This window comes from Mesoplodon densirostris, chromosome 19 (assembly GCF_025265405.1).
Source record: "Mesoplodon densirostris isolate mMesDen1 chromosome 19, mMesDen1 primary haplotype, whole genome shotgun sequence".
Taxonomy (NCBI): domain Eukaryota; kingdom Metazoa; phylum Chordata; class Mammalia; order Artiodactyla; family Ziphiidae; genus Mesoplodon; species Mesoplodon densirostris.
Window position 1 is genome coordinate 48,270,132 of NC_082679.1, and position 14,025 is coordinate 48,284,156.

The 14,025-nt window shown below is 40.7% G+C and overlaps 1 protein-coding gene across 1 annotated transcript in view; it reads left to right on the top strand.

Moving 5' to 3' along the window:
* Window positions 1-2,298: 2,298 nt before the first annotated feature.
* The window catches only part of TANGO6 (transport and golgi organization 6 homolog), a 169,842-nt gene continuing 158,115 nt past the window's right edge, over window positions 2,299-14,025 (top strand). Inside the window, exon 1 of the mRNA XM_060084730.1 lies at window positions 2,299-2,436. Coding sequence (XP_059940713.1) covers window positions 2,340-2,436 — 97 coding nt within the window. The 5' untranslated portion in view covers window positions 2,299-2,339. The remainder of the gene's footprint in view (window positions 2,437-14,025) is intronic.

Consider the following 14,025-nt stretch of genomic DNA (forward strand, 5'->3'; position numbering starts at 1 on the left):
TGCAGGACCTAATTACAGCCTTATAGGCCCTAGACACTCCTCTAACATCCCATTACATGGATTAAAATGCACCCAGTGTTCCATGTGGGATATATTTTCTTGCTGTAAAAAATTTTATAGGATCTTCATGACATTGCTTTTAAGATTATGCATATCACTTTGTGGTATCTGAGGCTATGGAGCCTGAAAGATAAATCTGGTGCCATAATGCTTTGGTATAAAGGAGTCTCAGCTCTGGGAACCCTCTTAAACTTGTGGAAATCCCACATCAGTACTGCCCTTAGGCTTGGGCTAGGAAGGCCCCAGCCCTGGGTCCATGCTCTACCTGGCCTCCTCCACCATGCCCCTCCCCATGGCCAGGCTTGTTCACTCCAAAACCTCACCCTCCTCCCACACCACCCTCCAGGTTCTGGGACCCTCGAATTTCCTGCCCAGCCACCCCTGAGTCTGCTTCCAGGGCTCTGTGGGCCTCTTCACTTGGTCTGCCCTCTGGAAGGTGCACCATGATCCCTGTGTGTGCGCTCCTAGCCCTAGGGAGGACAAGTGGTAGTTTCTTGGAGGTGTGTGAACAGAGCTCGGATGTGCACATCCAGGCTGGGGTGTCTGCATGTGTGTGTGCAGGACGGAGACGCTAGTGAGAATAAAAAGGGGTTAGGCCGGAGGTGGGCGGCTGGCTCTTCCCATATAACCTTGTCCAGTATGGAGCTCTGAGGTGAAGTCTGAGAATTCTCAATTCAAACCTGGTGTATTTTTCAAGGTAGGAGGATAGAAAATATTTTAATAAAATATTGTCTACTGGTTTGATTTATATTTTGAAGTATTTAGACATATGGTATGAGGGCCTCCATTTGTATTTTTCACTAATCCCCACAAATATTAGGGGTGGGCCTTTCCCACACAATGCCCTACACCCATTTTGCTAAATGTTTAACACCTTGAAATGACCTTAAAATTTTTTTTCCCCCAAAATGAACCTGTGTCCACATGTTATTGAAGAAAAACTGTCTATTGACAAAACCTAGGGTGGGATATAATGAAAAGAGTGGTAGGAAATTTTGTAGGTCATTTATTTCCCCTTCAAAAATGTTCCTCCAATTTATAGATATTTTGGCAGGTTTTATTTGAGGAAGAGATGGGGAGGAAGATCCAGGTAAAATTTATTAAGCATCTCCTCTGTTGCAGACATTGCTAAATACTTGAGAGCAGTATCACTTTAACTCTTCAAGATAGCCTAGTGAAAATGGCTATTATCTTCTCATTCTAGAGAGTAGGAAATGGCTGATGGACTAGGGCTGGAGCCCAGAGAAATGGGAGTGACCTGGAGGGGGCCTGACTCACTGAGAAGAGCTTAATGAACAATTTCCTCCCCCAGTGGCATGGTCTTGCATATGGAGCGCATCACATTTCCCAAGACTTCCAGCAGCTAACTGCTGAAGAGCAGTCATCAGTCATGAACTCAGGTTAGCTCAGGGGATCTCGAGGAGATGCAGGACAGCCTCTTGGGAGCAGTTTCACGAAGTGGGTATTGGAGCTGGTTGTGACAATGATAGGAGAAATTATTGACTGAGTGAAGGGAGAGGCAGGAGTGCTAAAGTCTTGCTCTCAGAAGCATTGTCCTGGATTTGCAGCATGCCTTTCAGACAACATGACTTTTGAATGTCCCACCAGGATTCATGTAGGTGAAAACCTGTTTTGATGATATAAATCTCCAACGCATTCTGTTTTACGTATTAACTCAATTTTGATGGGGTACGATTTTAATAGACATTGAATTTTCCAGGAATGCCTGTAAATAGGGCAAAGATCGAGCTTTTATTGGGAACTGAGTCGATTTAAGAAATCATATCATCAATAACAATATTTGTTATTTGTTATTCACAATGGATGTGTTTAGTACGTATTTTTAAATATCACTAATGAAGAAACTCAACGGTTGAATATTGTTTTACATACCCAAACTTCATTATAAGAAGGTGCAGCAACTGCTTCCCTATGACCTTCAGTGTTCCGGTACTCAAATATTTTCATACTGAAATTCATATTATGTCATAATTAAACTACTTCTCTCATCCTTTTTCTTTACACAGAGGTTAAACATGTTGAGTTTCTGAAATCGTGCATGTAGGTAAGTTGTGTTAGCTATGTTTACTTCCCCCGCCCTCGGGGAGTACAGGCGGCCTGAGAAAAGATTTCTTCGTGAAGGTCGCAGTCCCAACCAAGTCGACCCCGCCCCACGCCGCGGGCCCCGCCCCTAGGGCTGCGGCCACGCTCAACGTGGCGGCGGCGCCGGTCCGCCGAGGCGCCTGCGCAGGTCGCATGTGGCGCGTCCTACTCCAGTCATGGCGGCTCTCCGGCAGACCGCGGGCAGCGGGGTTTTGGAAACGTGTGGTCTGGAGCGAATTTTGGAGGCGTTGAAGCTGCTGCTGAGCCCGGGAGGTGAGAGGACGGATCTCGGCGCCTGGCTGCACCCGGGACTCTCAGGGCCAGCGGTCTTCCAGGGCTGCCCTTCTTCCCGCGGCGTGCGCCCCTCAGGCCCTCCCCGGGACCCCTCTGGCCCTGAAGCCGCCCAGCCCCGCACCTGGGGGCTTTGGGCAGGGTCTGTCCAGCCTCCTTTTACCCTTGAGGAAACCGAGGTTCAGGGAGGGCTGGGATCTGTTGAATACTGATACTAACCAAGTACAGTATCTCGAGCGCTTATCTTGGGCCAGGCGCTGTGTTAAGCACCTCGGGTGCGTGATTTCAGCCGTCCCTGCTGCAGCCCTGTAAGGGGACTGCAGGCACAGCCTCAGAGAGGGCCCAGCCTCTTGAGGGCGCAGGGTCAGATGTGGACACGGGAGATGTGTACAAAGTGCCAAGGAGTTCAAAAAAAGGAAGCAGTGACGTTTGAGCTGCGTTTGGGGGCGAGGATTTACAGTCACTTTTAATCTTTCCTGGTGAGTTGATAAGATCTTCCCAATTTAGAACTAGAAGGGACCTTGGGAGTGGTGTAGCCTGGCCCTGTCGTTTTACAGCTGAGGACGCCCAAGGCTCACCGAAGAGATTAACCTGACCAAGATCACATGGTCAAATCAGAGGCAGAACACGAACCTGGAACCAAGGTCTGCCAAACCCCCTTCTCAGACCAAGGCAGATTATTCAGTATGGAGCCTCTGATGTTATCTGGAGCTTTGAGAAAGATACGCAAGAAATAGGGCCCTACTTATAAATTAGAGCGTATAATTTGGAGGAAGGGGTTTGTAGCGTGAGCAAGATAAGGTACATGAAGGTGATGATTCAGATTTTGAGATTCCCCCCCCGCCCCCCAAACTGTGAAAACTCCTGAAACATTATATCATACTTGCGGCAAGTGAGAAGAAGTTATTAATGGAGAATTTCCTGGCAGTGCAGTGGTTAGGACTCAGTGCTCTCACTGCAGAGGGCCCGGGTTCAATCCCTGGTGGGGGAACTAAGATCGCACAATCCGCGAGGTGCAGGCAAAAAAAAAAAAATTAATAATAGTAATTGAGTGCCTGCTAAGTATCACTCCCTATAGTGTGCTGTTCATGTATGTACCTTTTTTTCCTCACAACAATCCCATGAGATAGGTATTACTTCTATTCCATTTTACAGATGAAGGAACCAAGGCTCAGGTACATTAGAAATTGCACAATGCCAGTCTAAGTGGTAGAGTTAGGATTTGAATTCAGACACCTTCAACTGCAATATGGTAACTATACTACCTTGCCCCAATGAAGAATTAAAATACAATTAAAATTGTGCAAAATACAATTTTAACTTGCTAATGGAGAGGTTACTTGTCCAGCAACTGAAACTGAGAACAGGAATAAATAACTTAAAAAGTCTGGAAGTAATCATCTGTCACAAAGCATATACACTTCATTTTTGGAAGACCCTCTTTAACTCTCAAAGAGTATGTGGTGGAGTTCCATACATGTACTCATTTAGCTTAGGAGAATTCAAGCATTCCTATTTGAAAAAGAATAATTTAAGTACCTTGGTAAAACGATATTATTTTGCACAGACAGGCTATTATATATTGTGTGAATATTTCTGCTATTTTATCATATCAGCTGCTAAGGGAATTAAAGAATACCTGTGCATAATAAGTTTCATATGTTCCCAGTGGACAGAGGATGTTGAGACAAGATTAAAGTATTTGCTAAAATTATATCCAGCTAGATTAAACGTCTTTTCATCTGCCTTTGACTACCTTTGAGGTAATATTTACTGAGAGTCAATTGTATATAGTATTCTATCCTCAGTGCTTTTGGAGATAGAAATATTACTTAACAACTTGTGCTCTCAAGCATCTTGTTTGTTTGGGGAGATGGTACTCCGCATATAGACCAAAGATATTCAACATGGCAGGATAATACTATTGGTGAATGGATGGTACAGGTAGCAATTGGATAGAGAAGGAGTTATCCAGGGATGGGGCTGGGGAAGGCTACAAGAGAAAGAAGACTTCAGTCCAGGTGGGAAGAAACCAAGTCTTTCCCTTTTGAGCCATCAAAAGTTCTACAGCATTAAGTGTTTTCTCTTCCCCTGCCTTTCATTTCTGTTCTCAATTATGGGGCAAATAAGAATAACATCTTCACCTCCATTATTAGGAAGTGTGTTAAGCAGAATTTGAAAGGGGTTTTTCAGTTCTGGTGAAGTTTTGCTTGAGGTCATCTCAGCAGTAGTTTTCCTAAAAAATAACTTTCCACACTAAATATATATTTGTTGAACTCTGTCATTAAATTTGAATTACGTGGTGCTGGGGGGCTGGAAATTTTGGTGATTTGTAAACAATGAAGCTGTATCACCCTTATTTTTGCACGCCATATTGCGTTGTACTTTGAACTTCATAAAAACTACCGCACAGATTAAGAAGTCTGCTTTTAAATGTCACAAAGCATAGACATTTACATTGGTGATTGGGAAGAATAAATAATACTGTTTATGAGGGCAGCATTTCCCAAAGTGTGATATGGATGGTTTTAGGCAGTATGTAGAGAAATATTTTGAGGCTGAAAAGCATTGAGTAGTGATCAAGAGCTTGGGTTCTGGAGCCAGCTTGCCAGAGTTGAGTATGCTCTGGGGCAAATAGCTTAACCTTAGTCTCATCATCTGGAAACAAGAATAATAATATAATACTCCATACCTCACAGAGTTGGTGTGAGGATTGAATTAAATACACAAAGCCCTTAGGACAATATATTAACTATTACTAATTTAAGTTTAAAAAATGATTTAATTTGAAGAAATAAACAAGTAAAGCTAATACTATAGCTGGTATTCAGATAAATGGCAAAAATCGTGGAAGTGCTATATGACTGTAATTTGGAAAACATTGTTTTAAGGCCTCAGATCTCAAACTTTTTGGTTTGAGCACTCTAACACTCTTTAAAAGTGTTGAGGACTTAAAAGAGCTTTTATGTAGGTTATGTGTATCAATATTTACTGTATTAGAAATTAAGACTTCAAGAGAAACCTTTTAACTTTATTTAAATAGAACAGTAACCTGTTACATGTTAACATAATGACATTTTAAATGAAAAATGTATTTTGCAAAATAAAATAACTTAGCAGGAAGAGTGACATTGTTTTACATTTGAGTGGCATTGTTTTACATTTTTGCTAATCTTAATGTCTGTCTTATTAGAAGAGAGCTGGATTTTTGTATTTGCTTCTGTGTTCAGTCTGTCATGAGAGGTTGTTTTGATTGAAATAGATGAAGAAAATCTATACTCACATAGGTATGTAGTTGGAAAGGGAGGCGATTTCCATCATCTTTTCAGATAATTGTGTGTATTCCTCTTTAAAACTCAACAAGAGGTAATTTCTTAAAAGGTTAATTATAATATGGAATCTGAACTCGTATCAGTGAACTTTTCAGACTTGGTACACTCTAGAGAGAACGAGAGCGTAAAAGGCAAGTAATGTCTTAGTATTAATATGAAAATAGTTTTTTTTTTTTTTTTTTTTTTTCTTTTTGCGGTATGCGGGCCTCTCACTGTTGTGGCCTCTCCCGTTGCGGAGCACAGGCTCCGGATGCGCAGGCCCAGCGGCCATGGCTCACGGGCCCAGCCGCTCCGCGGCATATGGGATCCTCCCAGACCGGGGCACGAACCCATATCCCCTGCATCGGCAGGCGGACTCTCAACCACTGCGCCACCAGGGAGGCCCTGAAAATAGTTTTGACCTTGTAGACTTTCTGAGAGAATCTTGGGAAGGGCTTCAAAACCTGAGACCCTATACCACAGTTTGAGAACTGCTCCTCTCAGAGAATGCCTTATTTATTTTCAAGTAGATTTTATTTTTGTCACCAGTAGAGGGCAGAGGAGACTACTTTATTAAGGGGCTCTTGGAAAACAGTTAATAGCTTTTGTTTTAAGTCACTTTCTTTGTGTCCCATGTTTGGGTTCCAAGATCTTATAAAGTCACAGGAGGTCACTTAGAGATTGTTTAGTGATCTTAATGGTTAGTGGCAACAAGCTATGAAAGCACTCATTTTCTTTTTAGGTATATATTACCCAAGCAAACCAGATATTCATGCCAGTGGGTCAGAACACTTGCCCTGAACAGTCCTAGAGAAATACTGGAAAAATCTTACTCTTCTGATTCTCACTATGTTGAAAAACAAAGTGTTATTGTTTGTTTTTCTTTTCATAGAGGTAGTTGATATTCCTTATAGTAAAGCTTTAAAAAATATTAGAGAAACTAAAAGAAGAAAATTAAAATGACCTTAATCCCACTATCCAGAGATTACATTTGGGGAATTATATATATTTTTTGTTTACAAAAATGATCTCATATACTGCATACTGTTTTATAACCTTAAAATATGTTTTTAGTACAGAAACAATACATAGTCGCTGTGGAAAATTTTTTTTAACATAATGAAGCAAAAAAGAAAAATCACCCAAAACCCTACCATCCAGAGATTATCACTGTTAATACTTTGAAGTATGGCTTTTGAGGTCTTTTTCTATGTGTGTACACATGCACACACATGTATATATTTTAATAAAGTTAGGTTCATTCTGTTCTTTTATTGTTCAATTTTCAGAGTAATACATTAGTGTCACAGCAGTCTCCAAAGGTAGCCAATGGAGTGATTTGTTTTGTTTTGTTTTATTATGAATAGATTTTTGTATATACATGTTTCCGTTATTGTACTCATTATTTTCAAAAATTTATTATTTATTTATTTATTTATGGCCACGTTGGTCTTTGTTGCTGCGCGCAGGCTTTCTCCAGTTGTGGCGAGTGGGGGCTACTCTTCGTTGCGGTGTGAGGGCTTCTTATTGCAGTAGGTTCTCTTGTTGTGGAGCACAGGCTGTAGGCGTGCAGGCTCTAGAGCCCAGGCTCAGTAGTTGTGGCACACGGGCTTAGTCGCAGCATGTGGGATCTTCCTGGACCAAGGCTCAAGCCCGTGTCCCCTGCATTGGCAGGCAGATTCTCAACCACTGCGCCACCAGGGAAGTCCTGTACTCATTGCTCTTGATACTCTAATTGTTCCATTTGTGGCCTGTGGGACCCATTCAAGTTGGCTGTTGGACTCTTTGATGTGACCCTAGTAACCCTAGTAGTCTCTGATTGCTTCTTTGCTTTCAGGCATAAGATATCTCAGACTCATCTCATACATTTTTTGCTGCATTCTTGAAAACAAATCTCTTTAAGAAAAAATGATATTTAGAAACCACAAGATAGACACCAGTGACATGGATTGCCACTGAAGTGTCTTTGCTTCCAGACTTTTTCAATGATTGGAACTAGGAAATATGTGGATTTTCAGAAGACAAAAAACAAATCGAGAGTTTGTACTGATATTCCCAATTAAAATGAAATAGAGTTTAAATTTTTCCTAACATTATGAAAAATTTTAAGCTTATAGAAAAGTTGAAGGAATTTTACCTTGAAAATTTATGTACCATGACCTAGATTCTTTAACATGTATTTGTCCACCTAGTCATTCTTCTTAAGTATATTTTATATTTTTATCTTTGTATGTTTTTCTCTTATCTGAAAATATTGGTTCCTACTGAAATTAATGTAGTTATTTACTTATTTCATATATATATACACAAATATATAGTTACATATTCATATATAATATATTCACACATGCATATAATATTTTAAAATAACAAATCATGCATTACTATCATCAACACACCTGCTGTTTCTAAGGGATTTTTGTTTGTTTGTTTTTGTCCACAGGATGTACAAAGTTCTATATTTCAAGTCACTTGAAATAATTCTCTGTGTGGTTGTGCTGCTAACTTGGTTTAGGAGTTGGCACACTTTTTCTGTAAAGAAGCAGGCAGTAAATATTTTGGGCTTTGTGATCCATACTGTCTCTGTCACAACTGTTTACCTCTGCTGTTGTAGCTTGAAAGCAGCCAAAGATAATATGTAAATAAATAGCATGTCTATGTTCCAGTAAAACTTTACTTGTAGAAATAGGTGGTGGGCCTGATTTGACCTGTACATTGTAGTTTGGCAACCTTGGACATAAAGTATAGATTAGGTTCATTTTTTTTTTTTTTTAGAAGATGTTGGGGTAGGAGTTTATTAATTTATTTTATGTATTTTTGTTGTGTTGGGTCTTCGTTTCTGTGGGAGGGCTTTCTCTAGCTGTGGCAAGCCGGGGCCACTCTTCATCGCGGTGCGCGGGCCTCTCACTATCATGGCCTCTCTTGTTGCGGAGCACAGGCTCCAGATGCGCAGGCTCAGTAGTTGTGGCTCATGGGCCTAGTTGCTCTGCGGCATGTGGGATCCTCCCAGACCAGGGCTCGAACCCGTGTCCCATGCATTAGCAGGCAGATTCTCAACCACTGTGCCACCAGGGAAGCCCTGTTTTTTATTTTTAGGAACATTTTGAATTTTCTTTTTCATTTAATTTTTTAACTATGAAAAAAATACAGGGCTCCAAAAGGAAAACTCTAAACTCACCCCTGTCTCCTCCCCACTGATCTCCCCCTCTCTCTATAGACAACTCATTTTAGTTAATTTTTAATTTGTTTTTCACTGCTTTTTTAAAAAATAAAAACAAATAATATATTTCATGTTCCTTCCCATTATAACACAAAAGTTATCATACTGTATACATTCTTCTACACCTTACTTTTTAAATTCAATATGTCTTAGTGATCACTGCATAGTCATACACAGAAGTCTTCCTCTTTCCCTTTTACAGCTGCATGGTATTCCATTATGTGGATATGCTGCTGTTTATTCATCAGTTCTCTATTAATGGATATTTGGGTTGTTTTAAGCCTTTTGTTAATGTAAGAAATACTTTTACTGGACTCAGTGGGTCCATCGCTTTGGGTGCTTAGCCAATGAACCCACCAAGTACTTTTTAAAAAAAATAAATAAATTTATTTATTTATTTATTACTTTTGGCTGCATTGGGTTTTTGTTGCTGTGCGGGGGCTTTTCTCTAGTTGCGGTGAGCGAGGGCTACTCTTTGTTGCGGTGCAAGGGCTTCTCATTGCGGTGGCTTCTTTTGTTGTGGAGCACCGGCTCTAGAGCACAGGCTCAGTAGCTGTGGCACATGGGCTTAGTTGTTCCGCAGCATGTGGAATCTTCCCGGACCAGTGCTTGAACCCGTGTCCCCTGCATTGGCAGGCGGATTCTTAACCACTGTGCCACCAGCGAAGTCCCAAGTACTTTCTTAAAGCAGAAGACAAGTAAGGAGTCAGGGAGATAGTGTTACCGAGTCCAGGCTCTTACTGCTCTCCCATGACAGGCCAATAAATTGAGAGACAGGTGTTGGCACAAGGAATAGCAGCTTTTTTCAGAAAACCAGCAGACTGAGAAGATAGTGGACTAGGGTCCAAAAGAACCATCTTACCTGAGTTAGAATTCAGGCTTTTATACTAAAAGGGGAAAGGGTGTGGCTTGTTGTTGCAGACTTCTTGGTGCTGGCCAGACCCACATTCTTGCAGCTGTCCACATAGGTCTAGTGATGATGTTCCTATAAACCTCCAAATGAGAAAAATGTTATTTTCTCTTCTCCAACTTTTTATCTCTGTGTGAAAGGAAAAGTGTTATATCTTTTTTTTTTTTTTGTGGTACGCGGGCCTCTCACTGTTGTGGCCTCTCCCGTTGTGGAGCACAGGCTCTGGACGCGGAGACCCAGCGGCCATGGCTCACGGGCCCAGCCGCTCCGCGGCATGTGGGATCTTCCTGGGCCGGGGCACGAACCCGTGTCCCCTGCATCGACAGGCGGACTCTCAACCACTGCGCCACCAGGGAAGCCCAAGTGTTATACCTTTAAAGGTCAAGCCTGGGAGGCAGAGCATTGAGAAGAGGCTATCATGTATATTTCAGGCAATAGGCAGCATTGTTTTATAAAGGTGCAGAGCCAGCATGACTAAGTACAGACAGCAGAGCACAAAGGTTAGAGCTAAAGGAATAGCTCCAGTATGGAGTCAGGTTTGTTCTTTGTTACAGTAGTTCTCAAAGTACTGTCTCCCCTAACCACTGGACCAGGGAAGGTTTAAGCCTGGGGGGCATGCATATTCATGAATCGGTACGCATGATCATCCATAAGCATTATAATGAGGCAACAGTTACTCCAGGTTGCCCAAAACTGCAAGCAAGCAGGTGCTTGGGTGTTTGCTTGTACTGTAGTATCTTGTTGGATGTATTGTAACCTTTTAAGGACAGCTGGTATCTGGAACTTTCTGTGATTTAATGATTTAACAGTCAGTTTCTGCAAAACAAAGCACACTTTGATTCAACCCCATCCCTCCCCTACTGCTGCCTAGCTAACAATATGGCAATGAGTAGCTTTGTGTATATGTCACTTTGCAATTTTGCCTGTGTAACTATCTTAGGATAGATTCCTAAAAGAGGGATTGCTGGGCCAATGGTTAAATGCTTATGTAATTTTGCTAGATATTGCCAAATTTCTCTTCTTAGGGATGTACCATTTTAGCCCCTTACCAGCCATGTATGAGAGTGTGTGTTTCTGTAAAACACAAAATGTGTTATAAAAACTTTTGGATTTTAGCCACTTGATAGATGGGAAGTGATATTTCAGTATAGTTTTAATTTACTTTTCTCTTAGGAACAAGGTTGATCATATGTTCATGTTTAAGAGCAATTTGCATTTCTTTTTCTGTAAACTGTTCATATCTTTTGCCCATGTAGTGTTTCATACTCTGTTCACTTTAGAATATATTTAGTGAACATGTCATTAAATAATGTTCAACATAGTTTGATGGCTTCAAATAATCCATTTTTCATTCATTCAGTAACTACTTATTTTGAACAGCAACTGTGTGTCAGACGGGCCTTGTTCCAGGCAAGAATACAGCAGTGAACAAAACAGAGCAACATCCCTGTCCTCAAGGAGTTTTTATTCTAGTTGGTAGAGAGACAATAATAAACAAAATAAATATTACATATACATATAGTACATTGGATACAGGTAGACCATAATTTACTCAACATATATTTCTAATTTTACACTATTATAAATAATGCATTGTTGAACACCCTTTTAGTTACCGTCAATTGCATTTTGATCCTTTCTTAGAAGATATATTAACCTTAGTTTTTTTTTTTTTTTTTTTTTTTTTTGCGGTATGCGGGCCTCTCACTGTTGTGGCCTCCCCCACTGCGGAGCACAGGCTCCGGACGCACAGGCTCCGGACGCGCAGGCTCAGCGGCCATGGCTCACAGGCCCAGCCGCTCCGCGGCATATGGGATCCTCCCAGACCGGGGCACGAACCCGTATCCCCTGCATCGGCAGGCGGACTCTCAACCACTTGCGCCACCAGGGAGGCCCTAACCTTAGTTTTGAAGTCTATTGCTGCTTGAATTCATTTATATTTTCAACATTTTATTATGGTTTTATAACCATAACCCACCTTTTCATATTATGTTTTTAGTAGTCATCCTGGGATTACAATGTACATCCTTAATTTTTCACAATCTGGTTAGAATTAATATTGTACTATTTCACAGAACTCATAAAAACCTTGCAACTATAAGGGTCCTTTTACAGCTCCCCACCTCTTTTAGGTTTTATGCTGTAGTTTTCATGTTTATCTATGTAAGTTATAAATCCCATAATACAATTTTATAAATTTTGCTTTAGACAGTTACATATATTTAAAGAAATTAAGAGGGAAAAATTAGTCTTTTATATTTACCCACATATTTACCATTTCTGATGCTTTTCCTTCTTTCCTGAAGATCCAAGTTTCCATCTGGTACTGTTTTCCTTCAGCTTGAAGAACTTTAACATTTCTTTGTATTCCAGATCTGCTGTCAGTCAGTTATCTTAGTTTTCATTGTTCTGAAAATGTCTTCATTTTACTTTCATTTTTGAAGGTTACTTTTTATTAGATATAGAATAGTCAGTTGACAGGTTTTTTTTTTACCCCTGTCAGCACTTTAAAGATGTTTTTCTACTATCTTTTAGCATTCATTGCTTGTGATGGTTAGTTCACAGCTATTCATAGCATTGGTCCCCTATAAGTGTCATATTTTTCTGACTGCTTTCAAGATTTTCTCTTTATCCCTGGTTTTAACAATTGACTATAATATGTGTAGATGTTATTTTCTTTCTATTTATCCTGATTGGGCATCACTGAGCTTACTGAATCTGTAAATTTATGTTTTTTTCACTAAATTTTAGAAAATTTTGATCATTATTTCTTCAAATCCTTTTGTGCTCCATTTTCTCTCCTCTCCTTTTATTCTAGTTAGTCTCTATTTTATTACAAATAGATCATTTGATATTGTTCACAGATCCTAAGGCTCTATTTCTTTAAAATGTTTTTCTCTTTGTTGTTCAGATTGGATAATTTCTAGGGATATATCTTCAAGTTCACTAATTTTTTTTTTTGGCCATCTCAAAGCTGTTAAGTACATCAATTGATTTTTTAAAAATTTCAGATATTTTATTTTTAAATTCTAGCATTTCCATGTGGGTTTTTATTTATTTATTTATTATTATTTATTTTTTGTGGTACGTGGGCCTCTCACTGTTGTGGCCTCTCCCGTTGTGGAGCACAGGCTCCGGACGCGCAGGCTCAGCGGCCATGGCTCACGGGCCCAGCCGCTCCGCGGCATGTGGTATCTTCCCAGACCGGGGCACGAACCCGCGTCCCCTGCATCGGCAGGCGGACTCTCAACCACTGCGCCACCAGGGAAGCCCTCCATGTGGGTTTTTAAAAATACTTTCTACTTTTTTGCCGGGAGTCCCCATTTGTTCATTCATAATGAATACTTTCCATCACATCCTTTTTTTTTTTGGCTGTGCTGTGTGGCATGTGGGATCTTAGTTCCCCAACCAGGGATCAAACCCATGTCTCTTCCAGTGGAAGTGCAGAGTCTTAACCACTGGACTGCCAGGGAAGTCCCTCCATCATATCCTTGAACATAGTTATAAGAGCTGCTTGAAAATCTTTGTTCAATCTGACACTTGGGTAATTTAGAATCAGTCTCCATTGATTGTCTTCCTCTTGAGGTGGGTCACGTTTTCATGTTTCTTTATCTGTCTAGAACTTTCAGATTGTATAATGGACATGATGTAGGATATGCTGTTGAAACTCTGGATTCTGTTATAGTCCTCCAGAGAGTATTGATTTTTTGTTTTGTTTTGTTTTGTTTTTCTTTTTTGGCTGCACCTCGTGGCTTGTGGGATCTTAGTTCCCCGACTGGGCATTGAACCCACGCCCTCGACAGTGAAAGTGTAGAGTCCTAACCACTGGCCCACCAGAGAATCCCTGTTTTGTTTTGTTTTAAAGTAGGCAATTAACTTGACTGATTCGTACTCCAAGCTCTGTCTCTTCTGTGGTGGGCAGCAGCTATTTTCAGTTCTTTTAATCTTAGCTGACCTATTTGAAGTTCTTCCCACACATGCTTGGTTCAAAGATTAGCCAGAGATTTGGTCACAGTTTATATAGAATTGGGGGCTCTTCCTCTCTGGTTCTATCCTTTCTGATATTTCTCTTCTTATTTTCCACCTGCTGTAGTTGCCCTGAATTCTGTGCTTTGGTTCTCAAGCCAGTA